This window comes from Lissotriton helveticus, chromosome 8 (genome assembly GCF_964261635.1).
Source record: "Lissotriton helveticus chromosome 8, aLisHel1.1, whole genome shotgun sequence".
Taxonomy (NCBI): Eukaryota; Metazoa; Chordata; class Amphibia; order Caudata; family Salamandridae; genus Lissotriton; species Lissotriton helveticus.
In genome coordinates this window covers 1,044,625,404-1,044,651,369 of record NC_136069.1, presented here as the reverse complement: position 1 = coordinate 1,044,651,369, position 25,966 = coordinate 1,044,625,404, and the positions used below count along the sequence as shown (strand labels likewise).

General features: G+C 44.5%; 1 protein-coding gene across 1 annotated transcript in view; it reads right to left on the bottom strand.

Annotated features, from left to right (window-relative positions):
- The window catches only part of LOC144773091 (lysosome-associated membrane glycoprotein 1-like), a 214,405-nt gene that overhangs the window by 143,653 nt on the left and 44,786 nt on the right, over window positions 1–25,966 (bottom strand). Inside the window, exons 3-5 of the mRNA XM_078657906.1 lie at window positions 17,623–17,842; window positions 17,366–17,527; window positions 105–301 (exon numbers count right to left, since the gene is read on the bottom strand). Coding sequence (XP_078514032.1) covers window positions 105–301; window positions 17,366–17,527; window positions 17,623–17,842 — 579 coding nt within the window. The remainder of the gene's footprint in view (window positions 1–104; window positions 302–17,365; window positions 17,528–17,622; window positions 17,843–25,966) is intronic.

Here is a 25,966-nt window from a genome sequence, read left to right as displayed (position 1 = left end):
GAAGATAGATTTTGCTGAAGCCTACAATACAACTCTCCACCTTATCAAAGATATGTCACAAACATAAATAATACTTAAGTGTTTCATACAAAACAAATACATACCTTATTGTTTTTGGTTTGATAGGTGATGTTGAGCTGTAAGCCTGAAGAAATCAGTAAGCAAGTTCCATTCGCATCAGACACATTATATGTGCCAACTACTGGAGCAGGCGGTGGTGTTGGGGCTGTGGGCTTGGCTGTTGAAGTGGTAATTGGCATCTGGGTGGTACTGGGAGTTTTATCTTTACTACATACAGTTTCTAGAAATATTAAAGATAGGTTATGAGACACTGCAGGATAAAAGCCTTCTGTCAAAACTAAATGGCTGTTGGTGTTGTGACTCAAACAAGAATTATTTTGAGAATATCTACTCTATTTTATCTAGCCCCTGAATCAAAAGGCAATACATTTCATAGCACAACATCATATAATACACCAATGTAAAGCTACTGATAAGTAAACAAACAATAAATCTTATAAATTATGCACCTTAAAGACAGACTGGTGAACTACTCCAATTACCGGCCAAAAATCAAAACATCCCAGAGACGATATTACTAACCTGTAACTATAGGTCTACTTCGTGGATAGATTATATCAATAAAACACAATGTCTGCCTAAGGTAAGTCCAGCAAAAAAAAAACAAAAAAAAAAACACACATTCCCATCTAACATGTATTTCATTTTCATTAGCTCTTAAAATTAAATAAAAGTTCAATAAGCCATCAACTGAATTAATTCATTCCCTCAAAGAAGCAAACTGAGTCAGAAAGGCAGCAGTCTCATTAAGGACAAATTGGACATCCGTGTTAATACTATTTGACAAATCAGTGTAGCAACAATCCATTTCTTTTAACCAGCAAGGTGTCAAAAATGCACTACCATTTTATCATCAAAACAACCAATTCTCCTTGTTGTGGAGGAGGGTGTTTTTATGGCTCTTAATGATGATACTCAATGTAGAAGAATTAAGTACTTATTGGTTGAGGATGATCCTCAACAATGACAGCTTATACATTCACATGCTATTCGAACATTCTCCCCTGTCAAGCTGTCAATTTTGGTGTTAAGAAAGGAAAAAAACACAAAACCGGTTTTCTTCAAGCTACAGGTCTACAAAGAAGGTATTTTCTAAAGTTGTATGAGCTCACTTTTATTCATACCTGCATGTTTTGCAGTGATCCTTCCCTTTAGCATCTCCTTTGTTCAGATTCTGAGAGCTGCAGAGACTTCCTGGACTCTCCAGTCCTGCTTGTACATAGCAGTCATGGACAATTTGCTGGTGTCCATTTACAAATGGACAACAGGCCAGGAAAGCCTTTGAGGTGGCCCTCCCTCAAATCCAAGAGCCTGAAGGACCCCTACTGCAATGATGGTGACACAATGCCTTTCTTTCAACAAACTAGCTGAGCATCTTTTCAAATACAGAATAGACTGAATTCTCTTCCACAGATGCTGGTGACTTAAAGGATTGTGGCCAAACCACTAGTGGGTGGAGATGAAACTAAGAAATCCATTGCCATGAACTTTGGGTATTATTTGCATTAGGAGCGCACATCTGGGCAAAACAAATATAGGTAGCTTCAGAAAAAGTCAATCGTCATCATTCTGTAAAGTCATTTTACATGACAGAAACAGGAGATGCATCTTATGTGCTGGCTCAAAAACTAACATGAGGCCCACCAAGAGCTTCCCACCTAATAAGTCTTCTGGGATAAATCTGCAGCAGACTCTACAAGAAGCTGCAAATCATAGGTTGAAAGTTGTGGATTTTGGCCAGGTCTCTTCAAGTATGAGACACAGCCACCAGACTGAGGACAACCTCGGTCAACACAACTACCTAGAACAAGTATCGCCAGATGACAAAGTGCACGTCTATGATGTTGTATTGGCCCTTGTGCTTCAACTCCACTATTAAGTACTTTTAAGTGGTAACCAGGGTTTTCTTTGTACGACTGTAGCAGGTCTAACAAGCTCTCATTAAGAAGCACCCAAAAGGACTTGTGGTAAGTATTCCTTTCTCTTCTGCCCTGCCAAGAAGGCAACCTAGTGTTACTTAGTCCTTCGAGATTTGCTTCTGGGCAGATTCTGGGGTCTGGCATTTCCCTCACCGATGTCACAGACAACCTGAAAACGTATGTTACCTTCTGGGATTACTGGTGCTGATAGCTATAAGGCAGAGCAGGGGAACTGCTGAAACTGGTGGCGAAGACCTATGTGGTTGCATGAACCTTCACCCTGGTACTAAAATAGAGGCAGGTGCCCCAATGACAAGGCTCTCAGTACATTTAGCTGTATTGGCTTTGATGTAGCAAAGGGCCCCAACCTCCTTGTCCACTGTAGGCCCATAGTCAGGAACGTGTGTGGGGAAACTCATGTGTGCCTAGTTTCTGGATGCCTTCACTGCATGCATAAAGGCCAAAACTGCTTCTAAAAAGTACCTTTCTTGCTTTTCCTCATAGTCATCCATTAGGAACAGATACAATTTGGTCTTTTGACCTCAACACTTCGCTGTGATATATAATGAGCATTACTGTTGTACTGACTGCCCCTATGACAGGGGCCAACATCTTCTATTATCTTCATGCACATTCCTTCTACCTATCCACTTTGTCCCATGGTATGGGGAGAACTGAAACAGAGTTCAGGAATGCTGGTGTGGCCGCAGCCACCACAGAATATGGTTTAGATATGGGCAGTTATTTTTACCCCCACTCTCCTCACAGCAGCATCCAGGAGTTGGCATTTACCGTTCAAGCTTCTAGCCTTATTCTCCCTAGCTAATCATTCTGTCAAAGGGATCCATCTCCGAACCAAAACGTCTCTTATCCTGGGGGTGGTTGGGGAAAGGGTTTTAGATCAGAGGCAACTATATTAACAAAATCTAGTCAACCAAACCAAGCAGAAGTTAAAAACAATCTGGGTTGGCCCTGCAGAAACAGCCTATTTCCAAACTCCTATTATTGTTTTACATTGTGCTATATTGTTGTGTTCTTTACTCGCCCTTAAACGCTCTCCTACTCACTTTCCCAAACACTGGTTCCTTTAAGAGGATACCCAACTTGAAGGAAAATTCACCTGAAAAATGTATTTGCAGCCAGTAGTGCTATGCATTCATATGCTGTGCACACTCCGGCTGTCTAGTGTTAGGCTCATATTTGCAAGTTGCTTTTCACTGAAATAATTCTTTAAATTTGTGATAACTTCCCTGAAAACACAAAACGCAACCAGACAGATGCCACCGTACATTGCATTTTTCCCCTAAAGGCAAGTGTGGTGATGGCAAACAAGGTCTGAACAGCAGAAAGAATATACGTTAAAAAACTAGATAAATATTAACAAAAGTAGCATTAGTAGGTTTGTGAGCTCGCACCAGGTTAAGTGGGTAAGCTGTAATGTAACCTACGGCTCTTCATGCAACAAACCCAATGTTACAGAGAAGTAACATTTTCTGTTTACAGAATGTACTGCTCTATCTAGATCAGTTGTTCATAGCCTGCAATCCGGGGATTCAAAGGATCAATGAAGCCTACACAGTGTCAGAAACTGCCTAGAAAAATAAAAATTAACGATTAATGAAGTAAACATTTATTAAGAAAAATTGAAATTTTTTAAACATTCTGTAAATGTTAAGGAATATGAAATTGGATGCTAAAAATTAAGCTTGTATCCAAAGATTTATTCATGGGAGCAGTGCAAGCGCATCAAATAGAATAGAGTATGAATGATTGACCTCAATTGTACACAGAGACACTCCATCCTTCCCATTAAAATGTAAAAAAATTCAAATTGGTTTGAGAATTAAAGAAACATTTTTATGAACTGTGTTTGATGAATGCTGGTTTCTGTATTTTTGAGTATTGTTTTGCAGTTCAAGTAGTCGAAAATGCTTAGAACAGGGTGCCCGGCTTCCAGTAATGACTCAGTAGGGATCCCAGCATTTCAATAATTAAGAAACAGTTCCACATAAACCAAAAGGTTAACCTCTTCCATGCGGAAGGCCCCTGGCCGTCCGACGTCATGGTGGGAGTGCGCGTCGGGCGGCCGGGGTCCCTCCGATATGCGCACGCATGAAATTCGCCCGCACCGGTATGTGCGCCGTTGCCAAGAGATTAAGAACTGCTCCAGACCACATGCATACACAGACTGAAATTAAGTACCCAATACATATAGCAGTGGCTTGAGAGTGGCAGACCTGCAGACCAACAGTTTTGGTAGTTTTTGTCTGACTTGTGCTTCCCACGAATATCCACACAGTAATTCTTAGTTAAAGTGTGGTAGACTCATGTAGCAGCTTTGCAAATATCCACTAATAGGATATCGCCTAGAAACGTTACATTTGTCTCTTTCTTGGGATCAGAATAAATATGTCCTGTGAAGTTGTTCTAAACTAGTGTGCAGTTCTGAAGGACAACTTTTAATGCCATTTCTCTTACGGCAGATTTTGATTAAAATGTTTTTTGTTTTGTTAAGTTTGATGGACATGAGTACATTTAAAAAAACAGAGTACTATTGTAAAGCCAAAAAGGGGACAATATAGGCGACAAAGTAAGTTAGGGTCCCATTCTTAAATAAAAAGGCACAAAAGTGCAACTACAGTGAAATACAAATCTGCAAAAATCCAGGGTATCTTTCAGGAATTCAAGAGAATTCAAAGAAATAAGCCTAGAAAACAAACTTCTACCAAACTTAGTGACTTTAATTTTCACATAAGCAACTATACAACCATAAATTTGGTCCAGCAAAAATCTACAGAGCAAGCACAAACTTACTTTTTTCATTTTTCTCTTAGGGATTTTTTTTTTTTTTTACACATGATTAAACTCCCTCTCCTACAATTTCACCTTTTATTGAAAGGTAGATTCCCTCCCATAATGAGAAAAGTTTCATTCCTGCCCGTATCAGGAGGACATTTTGGACTTATTGAGATGATCTACCACAACCAAGACCTCTGCACCACTCCAGGTCCCACCCCCAGCGCTGCCGCCACCCAACAGACCCTGCTCACCGGGACCCCACTCACGACAGAAGCCACCCTAGAGACTATGAAGAGCACCATTCTAGAGCACCCTCAGACCACTGCCCACCCCACCTGATCAACTGCTCCCTCAAAACCGCCACATTCCCTGATTACTGGAAACACACCGAAGTCAACCCCCTCCTGAAGAAACGCTCTGCAGACCAGACGGACCTAAAGAACTTCAAGTCCATCTCCCTGCTTCCATTTGCAGCCAAGGTCATCGAAATGGCCATCAATACCCAGCTAGCAAACTTCACCGAAGCCAACAACATCCTGGACATTTCCCAAATGGATTCCACAGCATGGAGTTGGCTCTACTCTGACATCAACAGCTCTCTCTCAACCAGTGCCAATGGCAGCCCTCATCTTCCTTTACCTCTAAGCTGCCTTCGACAGAGTCTCCCACTGCACACTAGCCACCAGACTCCAAGACGCCAGTGTCCGTGATAAGGCCCTTGACTGAGTATGTCCATATCAAACAGGCAGAACTCAGTGAGTCAGACTCCCACCCTACCTCTCAGAACAAACTCAGACCAGATGTGGAGTGCCCCAGGGACCCTTCCTCAGCCACACACTCCAGCAACTACATGGCTCCCCTCACAAACACTGTCAGAAACCATGGACTGAACATAAGTGTCCTATGCAGATGACACCCAGCTCATTCTCTCCCTCACCAATGAACCCATCTGCAGCAGAACTTCCAAGAAAGGATGAAAGCCGTCGCCACCTGGATGAAGGAACTTGCTGAAACTCAACTCTGAGAAAACATAATTCCTCATCCTCGGCTCATCCCCTCTGCATGGAACAACACCTGGTGGCAAGATTTTGGTGATTTGACTTTGGTATTGTTCCCTGGCTCCTGGGCCCCAGGACTACTCCAAACCGACGCCCTAGTTGTGGGCTGATAATTTTGCTTCCCTCTGGGGACTCTGATTGGAATATTCTATTCTATTAAGACAATGGCAGACTGATTTCTAACAGGAGGAGGTTGCTGCGTGTGAGGAACAAGTTGATGATTAGTATTATGAGGAGGAGTCCATGGGGGACATTATTGATAAAAATCTGGATGCCAAGTTAGATAAAGCCCTTTCATCCGCCCTGTTGCCACTTGCTAAAAAGCTGGAACTACTGGTTCCCCCTGCCACTCCTTTCCCCCCCACAGGATCTCCCTCAGCCCCGGACCCCCTCATGGCTGCAGACCCCTCGGGTTTCTCCTGGCCTCATGCACATACTTCTTCTAAGCTATACAAGTCCAAGGAGAACTCCAAAGATGGCGCTTCCGCCCCTCCTCCTCCACAGCCCTCTCCTATTACTGTTCACGATACCACTACAGATATTGACACTGACATGGACTCGTCCCAGGAGTCCAGGCCTCACAAGTGCGCTAAAAATCTTAAGTACGCTTCTTCCCCTTTCCTGTTTGATCCTTCCGACACTATACACCCTAGGTCATCTGGCTGGATCCCTCCCCCTGCCGTGGCAGACTACATGCAGACCCATTTACGTAAAGGTTTGGACAAAAAAGTTAGGGCCCACCTGAAATCTGAATGCCCCCACCCAGATTTGGCCCATAAGGTGGCTCTCACTCCAGACAGACTCTGCTATGACCACCTTCTTAAAAAAGTACAAAAAGGACCCTAAGAAGGGGATCGATCGCGCCCTCCGGGCGTTCCAAGATAAGGTTCTTGACCTTTCAGGCACTTTAGCCAAAATCCTTGAGTTAGCCCTCCAGGAACAGGAGACAGGGGCTGCCATCCACCCAGAGGTCCTTGCTGGATGGGCGCAAAGGGCGATCTGCATGTTAGGAAACGCTAACTGCGCTTTGGCCTCTGATCGGCGCAAATCGGTTTTGCTCTGGATTGACTTGCAATTGATGGAGTTGGCCTTGTCTGAACCAGGCCCTTTGGCCGAGGGTCAGCTTTTTGACGACAAATTGGTGAAAGACATTGCCAAATTCGTGAGCACCTTCGCCTCGCTTGATAAATCTCAGGCTTCCCTCAAGAGAGTGCTCTATCAGGTCCGTGGCAGAGAACGCTGGACCGGCCGCTACACGAACCCAAGTCCTCGGAGAGGATTCGCCCCTAGACGCAGAGGTTACACCCAGGAGCCCGAGCAGGCCAGTTTCTACCCCTCCAGATCGTATGGGTACAGGGGTCGCTTCAACCGAGGTGTCAACCGTGGATACAAGAATTTCGACTCCCAGTCGTCTGGTAAGTCCTGTTTGTCCGTCAATTCCCCGAGGGGGCGGGTTGTTGCATTTTGTGGTCAATTGGACGAGTCTCACCTCGGATGTGTGGGTCCTCCAGACTGTTCAGGGATACCAGATGAACTGTTTGATTTTCCCGGTCAAGTTTTTCCCCCATCGTCCTCTCCTTTTTTCCCCTTCAAGAACAGATTTTTATAGACTCCGAACTAGAAGAGCTTTTGGCCAAAAGGGCTATTGCCGTAGGACCCTTCATTACCGGGGAAACCTTTGGCGAACTGTGCTTGCACCTACTTGGTCCTTGGAAACCTGGTGCAGGGAGCCCTCTCATAAGGCGGGTTATTCATCCCACCATATACCGGCAGTTCAACTAGAGACTGGTAGGGGTCGTCCCTCGGGAGGCCTCCTTGTTTGGGTAGCCACTGCACTTAATTGTAGGGTGGAGGAGCATGATACCCAGTGTCCGGACCTCCTTAATATCACATTGAAAAATCCAAAGGGTCAGGTTATTCTAAATATTTTTAACATTTACGCCGAGGTATGAAGGGGGGTAGAGAATCCCCCACTATAGCCCGCCTGGAGGCCCTGCTTCGATCCTCTCCACATAAGCACCGCACCTTGGTTGCGGGCGACTTCAACTGCACCTTCGAGCCTCTTGGCCCTGAAGCTCTACAGGATCAAGAGGTCGACGATATTAGGTGGGGCATACCCGCCCTAGAGCTTAGCCTAATTAAAAAATGGACGGAAGTGGTGCTCCAGGTTAATTCCATAACAATCGAGTTTGACCTGAGGGCCCTTAATGGTAGGACTAGTTCTGACAAAAAAGGAGCCCACACATACAATAGGCCCGCGCATACGTCTAGAATTGATTATTTCCTTCTTGACATCCACTTATGGAGCATGGTAAAGGATATGGTTATTATACCCTCTGTAGAGAGTGACCATAATCTTCTTTCACTCACCCTGACCCATAGGTGCCTAGACGGTATGGGTAGCAGAACTCTTTGTTCTCCCGTCCCGGACATGTCGGTAGTATCTAATTGCGGTCGACGGCTAAAATGGGCTAAGCTGTCGCTCTCAGCGGTGAAAATATCCTCTATAACGCAGCTTTTAGCGGCAGCCCTAGAAAACCTTGACCCTCTGGGGGGTGGGTTGGTGGATGTGCCGGCCAGGTTTTGCAACCTAACTCTGGCTCTTAGCGAGCTTTTTATTGTTTCAGGTAGCACCAATGGGAAGAGACCAGGTCCCCGGGCTAGACATGGCTGCTTTAACCGTAAGTGCAGAGAGGCGAAGACCCTGCTTGTTGACGCAGTTAAATCTAAATCTCAAATCAGGATTAGGGAGGCCAGAAGGTTATATTCACATTGCCAAAAAACCGCTAAGGAAGAATGGGAGGATAACTTTTGGCAGGATCTTTTGACTGCCAGTCGAGGGAGAGATGCCAAAGGGTTTTGGGACTTGGTGGGTAGTAGGAACCGTCCTGATGACACCTCGAGGACTTGTACTATCACCGCCAAGGCGTGGTTTGACCACTTTTTGGCTCTCTATTGTGCTATTGAAGGCACACTTAATGACCATTTTATCCTTCCCCCCCTATACTCTGGACAGAGACAAGGATCTTTTCTCTGCACGCGAGGTTACGAACCTGATCAAAACTCTTACTCCACTAAAAGCAGCTGGCCCGGATGGGCTACCAGGGGACCTTCTTCGAGCTTATCCATGCGAATGGGGGGTGTTGGTCTCTGCACTTTTAAATGCCATTATTGAGGGAGGATCTGTGCCAGAGTCCTGGAAAGGGGCAGAGGTAGTCCCAATTTTTAAAAAGGGTAGTCGGGATTTACCAGGAAATTACAGGCCAATAAGCCTTATAGACTCGACCCAGAAGGTGGCGGGAAAAGCAATTCTGGGGAGAATTCTTTCATGGGTGGATGACAACCACATACTGTCCGAGTTGCAGGCTGGGTTTCGCTCAGGCACAGGAACAATCGAACAAGTCTTCAGACTCCTGTTGCTATATTGGAAGGTGGTGGAGCTGGGCAAAGGCAGTCTTTATCTGGCCTTTATAGACCTGAAGACTGCCTTTGACCTAGTTCCTAGGGAGGAACTCTGGAGGGTGTTGTATGGTCTTGGGATGCCCCCTTACATCTTAAACCTCCTCATGAAATTGCATAACGCCAACTATGCCCAGGTTAGATGGGGTGAAAACTGATAAGATCCGGGTTGAGAGGGGTGTCCGGCAGGGCTGCGTTTTAGCTCCCACCCTATTCTCGCTCTATGTGAATGGGGTGGTAGAGCATCTGCTTGAAGAACCAGCAGACGCCCCCACTTTGGGTGGCGTTAAGATCCCAACCCTGTTTGCCGACGACACCCTTCTCATTTCGAAAACCCCCCAAGGCCTCCAGAAGCTCCTGAACCGGTTTCAGGATTTTTGTGTAAACAGAGGACTTGTCATAAATGTGGACAAAACGAAGTACTTAATCATGCACCCCCCTAGGAAACTTGGCCGCCCCCCCATCCTGAATTCTATCCCTCTTGAAAAAGTATCAGAATTTGATTATTTGGGAATCCGTTTGAGTGATGTTATGAACTGGTCTCCCCACATAAACAAAATGACTCGGTCACAAAAAGGTGGGGGGAGCCTTGTTAAAGGAGTATAATAACTCATCTAAACACTGTGTAGCTCCGATAATTGATATATACAAGGCTAGAGCAGTATCCGCATCACTTTACGGAGCAGAGTTATGGGGTCTGGGTAACATGGAGTCACTGTCTAAGGCAGAGAATAAATTTATTAAGGACCTAATGGCAATCCCGATTAGCACCCCAACAGTTCCGGTGCTCATGGACGCGGGCTGTAAACCAATCAAGGATCTGGCCCGCCTCCGGCCTCTCTTATTGTGGGCTCGCCTGTGGAGGGTCCCGGAACTAAAATCTTATGCAGACGGGCTGGTAGAGGTAATGCATTCGGATGGCTGGCAGAAGATTAAATGGCTCAGGGACATTAAACACCTGCTTGGGGACCTGGGATTGGGTTCCTGCTGGTCCACATGCTCAGCTCCCCCGAAGGAGACTCTGAAAAAAATATATTGGGAATGGGTTTCCTCAAAGCTCATCAGCAATCAGCATCACTGCAATTCCACCGCAGCTTACCTGAGAATAAAAGATGTTGCCTTTGAACCCTTTTTGGACATTATTACCATCCCAATGGATCGGGCCCTATATATTAAATTTAGACTAGGGACTTTACCCCTAGCCGATCTCCTCTCCAGATGGAACTTGAACAAGCAGGTATCACGCAACTGTGCCCTATGTACAGACAGACCCGAAACCGTGGCACACTTCGTCCTTAAATGCCCAGATTATGTGCGCCCCAGATCCCATTGGCTCAAACCACTTTGTAGAGAGATGGGTATTCGTCAGCATTCGGCGGCTTTACGTATTCTATTGACTGATACAGCTCCTCCCATTGTTTGTGCTGTTTCTAAATTTTTTAAATGGGCCTGGTTGATCCGCTTAAAAAGACTGTCTATATCGATTTAATGCCTTTTTAATTTTTAATTTTATTTATTATGTCTAATAGTCATTTTTACCTGATGTTTCTAATGTACAGTCTATGTTTTACGATGTGCTGTTTTATATATCTTTGTGTAATGCTTTTATGATATATGCATATCGAATAAAGCTATCAACAACAACATTACCGGAGGATTTTGCAGCAACATCTTTTTGGTTCAAAAGAAGAGCGGAGGTCAATGCCTAGTCTTGAACTTAAGGGATTTCATTCCTTATGTCGTCTACAGACACTTAAAGATGGAGGGCATCCATCTTTTGAGAGACCTCTTGCTGGAGAAAGACTGGATGGTCCGGCTGGACCTGAAGGATGCCCATCTTACAGTACCAATTTGCCCCTCACATCAAAAATTCTTGCAATTTCAATGGAAAGGGCTATGGTACCGATATCGCACTCTCCCCTTTGGTCTGTCATCGGCCCGTGGGTCTTCACCAAACTCCTCAAACCAGTGGTTTCCTGCCTTCGGGAAATAGGGGTGAGCCTCATTGTGTACTTAGACGACATGGGAATTCTGGCGCAGGATCGTTCTCCTCACACACTTGGAGTGGACGATGTCCCTGTTGCAGGATCTAGGTTGTGTCATCAACACCAAGAAGTCGATGATGGTCCAGAGTCAACAGATAGAATTCCTGATAGACTCAGGATCTACCCAACTCCTCCTTCCTGTGAGCAAGATCAGGTCCATAAAAAGGGAGATCAAATCCACTTTGTCCAAACAAATTATTTCTCGGAGGGTTCTGGCGAGAATTGTGGGACTGCTAGTGTCCTCGATTCAGGCCATTTTCCCGGGTCTCTTGCCCTACCAGGCGCTTCAAAGACTCAAGAACTTTTACATTCAGAAGAAGTTTCATTACGATCATTTCATTCCCTTATCCCTGGAAGCTCGAGAGGAGCTGCTTTGTTGGTGACTGGAGCACATGACAGCCTGGAATGGGCGAGCAACTTCGGCGCCGCCCCAGACTTTGTTGTTGAATCAGACGCCAGTCGATGGGGCGCTCGCTGTGGAGAATTTGCCACAGGCGGACGTTGGTCAGCAGACGTACTAAAATACACATATATTGCCTAGAGTTGCTGGCCGGATCCTTTGCCATCAGGTCCATCTCACCTCTGAAGAGCAACTGTTGCATCCTTCTTCGGATGGACAATGTCTCAGGGGTGAGATATATCAACAGTCTAGGGGGAACAAGGTCCCGTATGCTAGTCAACATAGTGAAGGAGTTCTGGCATTTCTGCCTGGACCACAAGATCACTGTCGTAGCAGAGTACCTTCCGGGGAAGCTCAATCAAGTGGCGGATTGGAACTCCACATTCCTCAGATTACAGCGATTGGAGGCTTCACCTCACTCTATTTGCCCAGATCATGGATATGCGAGGCCCATGCCAAATAGACCGGTTTGCTTCTTGCCTCAATGCCCAACTTCCCCTGTTCTTCAGTTGGAGACCGGATCCGATGGCGATGGGCACAGACACGTACCTTCACCATTGGGGGCAGCAGAGGAACTTTGCCTTTCCTCCATTCGCCTTGATCCCAAGAGTGGCGGCCTTCGTCAGTCGACAGACTGCTTCAATAGTGTTGGTGACACCTTTGTGGAAGACTCCGTCGTGGTTTCCCACACAATTTGGAATGGTCTGTGGATCTTCAGTTTCTACTTCCGGTGTTCCCGACTCTTATCCAGGACCCAGTGGGAGGGTGCCACCCACTGGTCCTGCAGAACCAACTAATGCTGATGGTGTGGACGCTCTCAGGAGACATGAGAGCATTGCAGGCCTTTCACAGGCGTCTGCCAGCTTTATACAGCAAGCTTGGGCTCCATCCACCCGAAAGCGATATTCCTCATCCTGGAAGAGATGGATGGGTTGGTGCCTTCAACAGCAGGTGGATCCCGTGGGATCAGATGTGACAGATATTAAACTTTCTTTGAGTGTGCAGAATCGGGCCTTGCTTACAGATCAGTTAACTTCAGGTCCGCTGTTTCAGCAGGTCATGATCATGTGGATGGTAAACCTGTGGGGCTGCATCCTCTGGTTTGTAAATTGCTTAAGGGGGTTCGGGTGGCTAATCCGCCGCACCCCAGGTACTCGACCTTATGGGATGTCTCCAAGGTACTTTCCCTTCTGGAATCTTGGCCAAATAATGCAGATCTTTCCTTGAAACAACTCTCGGCCAAACTCATCATGTTGTTATGCCTCTTCTCCTGCCGGAGAGTGTCTGATGTATGAGCCTTGGATCTTGCTGGTAGAATGTTTTCTCCACAGGCTGTCTCCTTCGTGATCACGAGACGGAGAAAGACTATGTCACGTTCAGTGGAGTATCCTTCTTTCCCTCATAACAACAAGTTATGTCTTACAATGTCTGAAATGTTATGAGGAGCGTACTATTGCACATAGGTCCGACCCTCTGGGTCAATTGTTAATTTCAGTTCAAAACCCTTTAAACCAGTCTCTGCTGCCACCCTAGCTAGGTGGGTTAGATGGGTGATGTCAGAAGCAGGTATTGATATCTCTGTATATGGTGCCCATTCTGCAGGAGGAGCTATGGCCTCCAAATTATACACGTTGGGATCTTGCTTGTCTGACCTAATTAAAGCAGCTGACTGGTCTACAGACTATGTTTAAAGTTTTCTATTATAAGCCTATTTCTCATGTTTCTGATGCTGTGATTAAGGAGCTTTGAACCAGCATCATCAGAAGCCTCCGGTCCGGATATAGAATACAAGATTTTCCAGCTATCGTGACAAGAATTTTAGATTCTTGTAAGGACACGAAGGCGAGGAGTATCCCACCCGTTGGGACAGTTTATTTCAACTGTTAATGTTTTTATAAACATAACATCAAACAACTTATGTGCCCACCCTATGAGAAGTGAAGTTGTGGGTTCCCTTTCTCAACCGGGTTTCTGTTTTAGGAAATGATTCCAACAAGAACTGACTGGATACTCCGGATGGAGGTGCTTCATCTTCGTGACAGAAGCGGGCGACTTAGAGGGCTGTGGATAATATTCTCTGTTGAGAATACATAAAGGAACTGTTTATCTCTCCGTTGAGAGTTTAAGACTTTGTTGTGGTTCGTACTTATGGACTGAGTTCGCGTAAAGAAAGAGGAAGTCAGTATGGTGCCTCTCTATTTTGTATACTTTGTGATGCAGTCATTGGCTGTGATGAAGGAGGGTTGATTCAAAGCCTCATGGGTATTGATGTTTTTTACTTATGTAGTTTTACTTTCATTGGCTGCTGTGAGTTCAGTAAAGAAATTGAGACAGCATAATCCTCGCCTCCGTGTCCTTAATAGAATCTAAAAATTAGCTGGAAAATGTTGTAGTGAGTGGGGCTATGTGGGTGAGTGAGTATGTGTCACTGGTATAACGGTGGTACCTGGGTATTTGAAAGGCAGTTAGGCAAGTGGGGGAAGGGGTGAGTGAGTATGTGTTATTATCTGTATGAGTAATTGAGTGTGTTAGTATCTGTATGAGTAATTGAGTGGGTATGAGTATCTGCATGGGTAAGTAGCTGTGATTAACTGTATAGGGAGTGACTAGGTGTTTGAGTAGCTCTATGGGTGACTGAGTGTGAATGGAAGTATGGGTGGATATGTTAGTGGCTGTATTAGTGAGTGGGATTATGAGTGGCAGCAGGGGCGAGTGGATGGGTGTAGATTTATGAATCAGTGAGTTTTGGGATTGATAAGTTCCTTATGTTTCAGGTCCGAGTTTGAAGGTAGGACGTTGAAACGATGCTCCTTTGATAAGAGTAGGAGTTTTTTGTTTTTTTTCGGTGCCAATATTTTTGGAGGCAATGCTTTCGACGCCGAAGTGCTCGGATCCGAAGATTATTTTTGTTTCTGTACCGAAGGAATTGTTACCAAAACATGCTTCGGTCTCGGTGCAGATTGTTTCAGCTCAGTGCACTAATGCGGCCTTTTCAATCCCAAGCCAGAAGGCTTTAATATTTGTTTTGGTGCCAGGCCTGAAGGCGGGGGCGTTCGAAACAGGATCTCGGTGCAGACTTCTCCGATGGGATGAAGGCAGTAGCGCGATGGATGTCCTCCAACTTTCTTCAATGTAATGTTGGGAAGACCGAGGTGATGCTCTTCGGTAAAGCCAGGGTCCAATGGTCCCCTGATTGGTGGCCTTTGGACCTAGGCCCAGTCCCTGAACCTAAATCAGTAATCAAGAACTTGGGGGTACTTTAGTTCAGGCTCTAGTGATCAGCCGCCTTGATTACTGTAATGGTCTGTTAGCAGGCGCTAATGAAGAGGTTCTAGACCGTCTGCAGGTAGTGCAGAATACAGCAGCCAGGTTGGTGCTTAATGCACCCCCCAGATCTCCATCTAAACCTCTATTACGTAAACTTCACTGGCTGCCCATACGTCTACGAGTGAAGTTCAAGACCTGCTGTACTATTCATAAAGGTCTTCATGAACTAGGACCTGAATATTTGTCAAAAAAATGTGTCCCATATGTTCCTGCCCGTACCCTTAGGTCCAGCGAACAGTTGCTATTAAATGTACCTAAGATCAGTAAAACCAGGCTTGGCGGTAGGGCTTTGTCTGTGGTGGGTCCCAATTACTGGAATATGCTCCCACTGTCATTGAGACAATGCTCCAACCATCTTTTTAGAAAGAATCTGAAAACGTTTTTGTTTAGCTTATTTTAGCTAATTTCCCGTTCTTCGGATTCTGTCTTGAACGAATAAAATCAAAATTTAATATCTTTGCCACCTCTATAGTTTCTCAGGCCGGGTGTCATAAGCGCGGAGATACTCCTACGGGAGTCTATTCATAGCGCTATAAAAACCAGCAAATAAATAAATAGATCTTGGACCAAAGGCAGAGGAGGGATCAGAGCCTTTTTCTTGGGCAGAGGTAGAGTTGGGGAGGATCGGTACTCCAAGTACGCTGACCCTGCAGGATGTCTGTCGATGTCTGATTTGGCTTCCGACACGGAAATGTGTTATTCTTCCTCGGCTCACAGAGAAAAGACATCGCGTTCGGAAGCTTCTCCTAAGAGATCAGGAGTGAGCCACAGTGGTGGTGTTGCATTTCGTGCTGTCGAGCCCAACAGTCACGGAGCATCTTTTTGGATCGGAAGGATCTGCATGAGTCGCAGTCTTGTTCATCGTACTCCCGGGAGAGGCACAAGTTGCACACTTCGTGCGAGTCGGTGCGTGGGTACTTGGTGTGGCACAGAGGACAGAATTTAAAGGGAGTCCATTCCATCGACTACGAGCTGGCCCATGCGGCTAGGCCCAACAGCCTTCCATGAAGTTTCCAATCAAAAGAGATTTTTCTGAACGATTCACGTCGTTGAGGTCAAGTGGATTGGCACCGAGGGGAACCCAAAAAACGGTGTCAAACCGGAGCACAGCAATACACGTCCGAAATTGATGGCAGAAAGAAAAAATTTAACAATGGAGTCAAAAACGCTGAAAGGAGAAGTCACCTACCGCGTGACTGGAAAGACTTGTTTGAGGAAAACCAAACTGCAAACATCCAGACCCAACACTAGATGGTAGGAGTAAGCAAAGCATGTGATCTACAGCTCACGTCTCAAACATATTTTAAGATATACACACAACCAGTAGATGAGTGGAAGATCACTCAAACATGGATTGTACTGACAGGAAACTCCCCTAATTGTTGGGTAAGCCAACAGACACCTAGAACCTTGGCATGTCATACTCAAGGCGGTTTCCAATACCTTGAAGAAGGAACCCGCGGCCTGAATAGTGCCCTGGAATAGGTGCATGGATACATTAGAACACACACAAAGTTCTCTGGACCAACACAAAATGGCACCTATGTGCAGGCACAGCATGTGAATCCATAAGACATGCAACCAAATCACATGAAATAGTTTGGATTTTTCTGGATTAATTTATCAAGGAGGTCATTCTGAACACTCTAGTTCAGGAGCAGAACAAAACCAAATAAAAGTAGTGAGACGTGGGACAGCAAGGAAGTTACGTTTGATTGGTGGAATTAGACCTACTAAGGTGAACAAGAACGCCATACATAGTGGATAAGGTAGCTCCACTTGGCAGCAACATTGTAACTTCAACAATACATATTTTAATGGGCCATATACTGGCTTACTTTGTGAGGGGAGCTGTAAGAGTAAACTGCAGCCCAGTGACAAGTATAAAAGTCTGCCTGAGCAACTTGCCCTATTTTGTTCTATGTAAATGTTTAGAAAAAGCTACTCCTAATGTCCACATGCTAAAGTCTAACTGAAATTTTAACAGCAAAGAAACAACAATTCAGTGTAATAAACTATAGAATATTGTGGCCTAGAGAAAAAAAGTCAATTTTACAAATATTAAGCCAGTTTAACCCAGTGCGGTGTTCATTTACTTGTTCCAATGTGCCTATTTGCCTGTTCTGAAGAGTCCAGTTACCCCAATTTGGGGAAAGCTATTAGATTGGTTTGCATAAAATAAAGCCCTCTCTCTAAATGGTGTGCAACTGTAATTAGAATGTTTATTGACAATAATTATTAGATTAACATCCCTTATTATGAAACAGCAAATATTACCTTCTGCACTGAAATTATTCATTAGGAGATACGCCTCAATCCTAATGTTATGCAGAGTGACATTAGCATCCCCCATGTTAAGCTGGTCATCACTGACACACCTATATGTTGTGTTGATCGGCGCAGCAATATCAGTTTTCCGAGAGGACGCTTCAATAGATCCTATATATAAAGAAAATAAATGACAAATTTAGTAAATGTCATCATTTAAAATTAAGTAAGTTCACAACTCAATTGGGCCGTATTTAGAAACGTACCTTTGTCAGATGCATTTGGGAAAACTGCTTTGTCCGACTGGTTGAAAACAACATTCAACTCGACAACATAATAATCAGTCGCAGTTCTATTGAAGTGCAGGCTTACAACGTGTTGCTCTCCAAATGTAATAGCCAAAACGGGAGATGACTCACTTCCATTACCACAAGTACTATTATGGTGCACAACAGCATTATCTGGAAGACTGAAGCTACTGATTCTCTGAATAGAAGGAAAAAAAAGGAAAAAATTAACTTACAAAAGCAATTGAACTTCCATTACTTCTTAAGGCACAATGTTGAGAGAGAACACTAATGGGTACTAATCCGAATTAACTAAGTGATTTTAGCAGTTCAGGTTTCTATACAAACGAGGTAGTTTAAACTAACTTTACATTCAAACTAGCCATTCACCTTAAGCATAAGTGTCAATTAGAAATCCAATTCCTGGCAAAACTTGCTCAAAAGCCTTAAAGTCCAATGTGAATGCAGATTAGAGAACAATTGGGTAAACAACCCCCCTGTTAATGTTTTGAAGCTCCCACCCTCTTTTCACTGTCTTCCAAGGCGCGGAGTATCGCCATCTGTTAGAAACACATTCTATTAACATTTCGGGAACTAACTGAATCTCTAGAAAGGCAGGAAGAAAAATGAAGGGTTAGTGGTGACTGGGAAAAAGAACCTGCCTTTATAACGTAATTTGCATTACACACTTGCAAAAAGAGCCACATTTTCCTAGTCAAGGACATAGGATATAATTAGGGGATCTATCAAGGCTTGACACACAACATTTAATGCATTACAGTGGGTCACCCTTAAATTAATTGGTTAAGAGCTGAAGAACGGACTTGTCTGCGCACCCCCACACCCCTCCCCCCACCAACGACCAATTATGTTAATCACCAAGTCCCCTGCACTCTTTCGTTTTATAGAGTATCCAGCAGAAGGAAAATGCTACTTACCAGTATGCATCTGTTCTTGGCATGTAGAGCTGCAGTTACACACACTGTGCATAGATCGCCACCAAGTGTCGGGCCCAACACTAGGTGGCGATCTATGTGTAACTGCAGCTCATATATATGCCTCCAACAGAGCATTTTTGAAGGTACTTAACTTAATGTTCTAATGGATACATTTCACTGCTGACTCCTCATCTTTAGAGTAGATACCACAAAAGAGACTTCCAAAGGTGGATGGTCTGCGGAGTGGAGTCACACCAAAAAAATCCAACACGATCGAGCATGCGCAGTGGCCTTCCTGTAGGACCTGGTTGTCAAGGCAGCAGTGCTACATGAACAGGTTGCAGGCGAGGTAGATACCTAGAATAATCACACCTCATGTCAACGTTGCTGTGGCTGCTTTAGTTCTGGTAGAATGAGCGTGCAAGCCTTCATAAAGTGATAGACATCTGGACAGGGTCCTTGTCTGGCCTTTTTTCACACATGAAAATACCACAAAGATGATCATCGCTCCAAAATTCAGAAGAGCAATATGTTTGGGGAAAAAATAGCGTAAGGTGGCTGAACAGACAGGACAGTGCCAGAGGTTCATTTACGCAGCATGCAGATATGATTACAATGAGAAAGACTGCTTTCACAGTCAAGAGCTTCAATATTAACTATGCATCTGCTCAAAGGGCGTGCACATAAGAAACGCCAAGGCAGATAAAGTATCTTTACAAATGTCTACGGTTGGGTGGGGGGGGGGGGGGGGTTTGCCGGGGGTTAGGAATATATGCATTCCATCTTTTTGAAACCTCAACACAATTGGCAACTTAAACAACAACGGCAGGTCAGGTACACATGTGAAGGCCAACAGGCTAACAAAGGATTCATTGTTCGCACTGCAAGGCCTTGCAGGGCTAGCGGAAATGCAAACAAAAGATCAGAAAATTTAACTTGTAAAGGGTCAGTGTTTCGAGCACTACACCAAGCAATACATTTGACCCACCCCAGATCAACTTTGAATACATTTGTGTTGTTGATTGAGGTGGTGAATGTCATCTGCACTACCCGACTCCTTTCCAGTTATTGCTGCTCAATATCCACTCATGAAGGAGCAAGTTGTAGAGGCTCAGGTGTAAGACCCCTGCTCTTTTGTTGAGGTAGGTTTTCCCAAACTGAGAGCTTTATCAGAGAGTAAATGCTCAACCTAAGCATCTCTAGAAATTTTTCATGGCCCAGTCTAGGCTAGAATGGTTTTGGTCCGATTGGGCTTGAACATACTCAGAACTTGATACCGGGTAGAAAATGGTAGGAAAGTGTTAAGGGAGCCCCCTGTTCCATAACTAGAAGGAACAAGTCTTAGACACAACTTCAGTATAACCTCTAGGGCACAAGATTTGAAACCCTGTGCGCTCAACTGTACCACTTGCGACCAAGTTCTGGTCCGCCAGGCAATGAGGTCTCAATTCTTTTGCGGTAGGTATTGAACCCAAATAGGTGGTTGGCAAAAAAAGCTTTTTCCGGCCAAGCAATCTCCACAAACACAGCCTCCAGGCACATAGTGTGTGTTGTCCCCGAGGCCTTCACTGCTCCCACGTGACCAGTGCAGTGCCTGCATGCGCTACAAGGTGGGTATAGGAGACCGACAGACCAAGAATCAGACAGCCCCATAGAGCTCTAGAAAGGATTCTGATACATTAGAATCATATCCTGGGGGTCTCAAGCTTGCTTCTGCTGAGTAAAGGCCTTGAGCATAACCGTGTCCAGGATTGTCTAAAAAAAAATGGGACCCTTTGCATGGGGCTCAGGAGGGAAATTGGTTCATTGATAGTGAAATCCATTACCATCAAGAGTGCAACTGTAGTCTGGAAGTGGTCTAGACTGACCTCAGCACGCTCACCTTTTGCAGCCAGTTGCTGAGGTACAAGAAAAACTCTTCGGGAAGAACACCTTTGCATGGGACCACAGCTGGTGGGCTGCATACCTCTACTACGCATGCATGCAACCTCTGCATCTTCCTCTAAAGCCAACGGCCCATGAAATGACAAGTTAACGTAGTCGCTTCCTCCTGCGTCCACACACTTTGCACGCTCCGCAGAATCTTCAGATAGATCCTAACCAACACCAGAAAGACCGTTACTCTGGTCATTGTCATCAGGCACCTAGACTACGGCAACGCCCTCTACTCCGGCATCTCCACCCAGCTCCTCAGAAGACTCCAGACCATACAGAAGCTGCAGCCAGACTCATCCTGGACCCCCCCAAACAAACTCACATCATCCCTTACCCGTGAGACATCCACAGGCTCCTCATCCAGGAAAGAGTCCAGGCCACGTTCCTCATACACGCCGAACAAAGCCCTCCACGCCCTAGGACCTGCCTACCTCAACCACTCACTCAACTTCCACCAACCCGCTAGACTCCTGTGCTCTTCTTCACTCACCCTCACCCCCTGCATCAGTTGCAGCTTCTCCTACATTGCTTCCAAGACTTGGAACGACCTTCACCCCAACCGGCTCTGTACAGCCCCCTTGCTGGCAGACTTCAGAGACTCAAGACCCTGCTCTTCGACAGACAGACTAAGCACCCAGATACCCCTAGGGCTGACAGTGTTGCACTTTACAAATGCTTTTTGATTGATTGAATGCATGTAACCCCAGACTTCCAAAGATGGACAGGGCCCACCACCATAACCTTTTTGAACACTCGAGTAGCCGAGCTAATACCTAAGAGGAACTTCATAAATTGAAGGTGGTCTGGGCTCACCTTCTATTATACAAGCCCGTGGGATCACAGGTATATGGAAATATGCATCGTGCAAGTCCAAGGACACCTCCCAGGGTCCAGAGTCCAACTCTGTTCCAGCAAGAGCATCTTGAATTTTTTATTTGCAGAGAGGCATGGACCGTCTGCTGATAATTGTGTATAAACAGAGGTCTCAGATCAGAATTAGGTTGAATTACACTGTTTACACTTCTTGATTTCACAGGTGAAATTTGTCATTATCGATCCCATGTCAGTTCGAGGTCCAAGATAGGCATTTGATCAGATTCTTCTACAGACGCCGGTAATGAAAGGACCAGTCTGGACCTAGGTTCTGGTGTAGAGTTTTGTAACAGAGTAGGTATGGGCTAGGTAATGGGCCCAGATTGCGCTGGCAGTAGGGCAATCAGAGAGCCCAGAAGCTCCTTCAAAGACCCACCATTGAGAGCCAGAATTGAACTGTAAAATATATATTATTTCAGCCCAAAAGAGCATGCTATAAAAAGTGTCTAAATATGTGGACTACTTCATACAACCTCATTATTTCCTTATCCTACGTGAAGAACACCATGGATTTCCTCAAGAAGATAAAAGCTCTAACATAGCAACCTGGGTATTTGTTGGTGGTCATGGATATAGAGTCTCTCTATATCAGTATTAAACACTCCGGTGGACTGGCTGCTGTAAAACACTTTTTAGGTACTAAAGAGATTGGCACGAGGCAACATAACTGCATGTTAAGTGAGATGATTGAATTATGCTTATGTAACAATTATTTTATGTTTAACCAGGATATCTATCAACCACTTAGAGGTGTAGCCATGGGGTCATGCGTCTCCCCCAGCTACTCATGCCTGTATGTTGGCTGGTGGGAGGAGTGTGTCCTCAGGATTGAGCATAATAACCGACACACATGTTAAGCATTATTGGAGGTATATCGATGACATCTATATCATTTGGGATGGAACCAGGGAATCTGCTATTGAGTTTGTTTCAGTTATTAACTCTAATGACTTAAACCTACAATTCACTGCCACAATTGATGATTGTAAGGCAGAATTCCTTGATATTCTCATTTGCATCAGTGAAGTTAGGATCAATACTAAACTTCACCGAAAACAAACTGCGGGAAATTCTATCCTGCATGCTGAAAGTTTGCATCCCCGTCATCTGATTAGGAGTATTCCTTTCGGCGAGTTCATACGAATTTGGCGCATTTGCAGTCCAGATAATGATTCCTATGAGTGCCAACAGGAAGCATTAGGTCGTTTTTTAGACCATGGCTATAAGAAGTCTCTGCTAGCCCAAGCTCCTGATAGGGTAAATAGTCCCACTAGAGATGAGTAACTGATACCTAAGTGAGACAGTGTCTTAGATGCAGTTCGACAAGAATGGAGAACAACGCAATATTAGACTAATAACCACCTTTAGTCTACAAGTAATTTATTCACAATGGCCCAAAGTACTCAGACATGACGCTGGGACCACTAATGCCTACTTTGCCAGCTATTACATTTAGGAGAGCACCCTCTATGAGGGATGCCCTTGTGAAATAAAGGCACATGGCTAACCAAAATGGGTTTCTACAAATGCAATCTATGTCGTGTGCACATTTGCGACAAATGCTAATGATTATGTGACCGCATTCGGTGACAAAATAATTCCTATCAAGGAACATTTAACTGGTTGTACTGAATATACTGTTTACAGGTTACATTGCACTTGTGGGCTCTCATACTTCGGCAGCACTAAGCTCCCTGTGCATAAACGAATTCTTCAACATATCAGAGCAATAGTTAAAATGTCTCGCGACAGGATAGATAGGGTCAGAATTAAGTGGGTCCACTGTAATAAACTTTAAGATCTGGAATATTCTGTGCTAGCATCTGTTCCCATTTCCGGACGGGGTGGGAACCGAGAAAGAAACTTGTGTCAATTAGAGACTCAATTTATTTTAGCTCTCAACACAAAGATACCTAATGGCTTGAACACGAGTGAGGACATGTATAATTTCCTCTAAGCACAGTAGATCATGAACTCGTGTTGAGCACCTGCAGTGTATCAATTTTTCCCATTCTATTAGGTAATTAGTCGGATCGTTCAAGCTATTATATATATTCTGTTCTTTTGCATGGCCAAATTCTGTGTATATATTCAGTCACATTTATGTATATATTTTCTGTAATATTGCTCGGCAGTTATTTATATGGCAGCTTTTGTATTGGAATATTAAGTCTATGTTTTTGCTGTAGGAAGCTATTCCTTTATTCTTTTAAGCCATAGAGAATCTTAAAATCACAGCACACAATTCACAAGACAACCAACGCATTTCGTTCCTCTTGGGACTTCTCAGGACTTGATAAGTAAAACACATATACCAAATGTGCTTTCTAGTGAATCCTTGTATGAAGCAACCTAAGTAGTAAGTCAAGTTTACGGGATAAATATCTCCCGGCGGTTAGTTGTGGTGTCCAGTTCAAAGCTCTTTGAACCAGATCACAACTGTGAATTGCATGCTGTGATTTAAAAAGATTCTCAATGGATTAAAAGAATAAAGGAATTGTTTTCTACAGCAAAATCATCAACCAACGCTCTTTATTTGGGAAGATTTACTTTCATCCTTGCTGTGTTGGGACTATGGACTCTAACATCGTTTACTAATTCATTTTACTTTTTCATCCGAATGCATGGCCTTTGTTCAAATAGTGCGGGTAGGTTATACACCACCCTTTTTAGTGCGTAGGAAGTTCACGTCCTGGGTCCAATGCACCCGATTCTAATTACGATATTGTGGCCATTGCATATAACGGCTGGGGCTGGGTTTCGTTGCCCTGACCTTTCTCTTAGTGTTCTCAAAAAACTCAGGCTCCAGCCTGGGAATATTCTAAAGGTGAGGAATGTGCAGTTAGAAGTAGCCAACAAAATATGCAAGTAGGTCTCAGGCCTCAGGGCCACTCTATCTAGCTTGGTGGACTGTTTCTCAATTGGGCAAGGGATCGACGTCACGGCATACCCTGCCAAGCTAAGGCGAACAAAGCAAACACAAGGAGGTGATGGACTGAGTGCTGAAACTTTGACACTCAAACCCAGTCACAGATCTGGTTTGAATCCATTATCATTCTTTAGCTCACTTCGCCACCCCATTCATCATCTGTTCTTTTTGCATTTGTCACCCTAAGTGGGAAGGGTAAGCCCAGACGTGGGTCCTGTGCACGCTACGCCACCAGATTCAAGCTAGCTTGGCTGTTTAGGGACGAAAGCCAAAAACCGGTCCCAGGATGATTGTTTCGGATCCAAGGAGTACCTGGCCTGGCAGTTCGGGCTGGACAGTTCCCTTGGGGTAACAAGTTCAAGAATGATTTGCATATGGTTTAGTCTAAACTGAAATGGCATGCAAAAAACTATGGATTTAACCCAGATCTGTGACTGGGGATGAATGTTTAACTTCGCATTCCACCCATCAACTGTTCTTTTTGTGTTTCTCAATTGGGGAATGGGTGCAGAACTTAACAGTACGATTGCTGGGCTTTACAAATTGTTGTTGACTTTACCACTCTATAAACCAGCCTATGAGAATTGCTCCACCAACCCACATTATTATTATGTCTAGAGGAGGAGTTCAAATTATTATTGTGGGTTGATTAACAATTCTTATAGGCCAGGGGGCACCACTGCAAGAGAAAAATGAACAAGATCAGCTGGCACCAAGTCAAGCTTGTAGTGTCCTCCCTAGCCCGGGTTCTCGCCAGTGGCTACGCCACACACAGATCTTAGTAGAACACATCTGCATTCTTCTGCATATAACCATGAACTCAAAATTCTAAATCTGCATTCACTTAACGCTCTGATGCATATGTCATAGTTCTACGGAGTCCATCAAAAGCCATAAGGGTTCCGTCATTACCAACTCACACTAGACTACATCTTTAGTTTATCTAAATATTTTTTTTACAAATATATACATAATTATAGCTCTTCGATGAGTCTTTGTGGCACTTTGGAAATAGCAGCAGTCAGGGGTTCTTTACTTGTCCTTTCAGACCCAGTCTTTGCAATGACATCAGTGTCTGGTGAGCAATGAGCCAAACATCAGAAGTGCGAAGAGTCTCGCATAATGGACTTTCCAGGATACTAGGCAGTCATGTGTCCTTTGCTGGTCACAACATTAAATGGTTCCACATAGAAAGGAGCATCCGCCTTTCGTATTTTATGCTGACGAACAAGCACTTCATCTCCTCTGGTGAATGGAACTTCTTTTGCATGTCAAAGCTTGTCTGCATAGGCCTTCATTTTCTTCTGACAATTGAAATCTTTCATGTGGGTCTCTTCCTCAGTGTTTGGTCCATTGAGGTAGCTTGGTTGTCATTACTTTCCCAAACATCAAGGTTGCAGGGCCTACAGCAGTGGTTGAGTGAGGGAATCAAACAGTAAGCTCAGACAGTCAAATTTAAGACAATCTTAAAGTGGAGCATTTCTAGTACCGCTTTATTAAGAGTACTCACAAAATGTTCCACAAGGGAATTAGCCTGTGGCCAAAGAGGTGTGCTTTACTGATGCTTCACAAAGATGACCGAAAAGTCTCTGAAGTCTCAACTGTGGAAAGGGGACCAGTTGTCAGACTTCGAAGAAGTCTTTCCAGT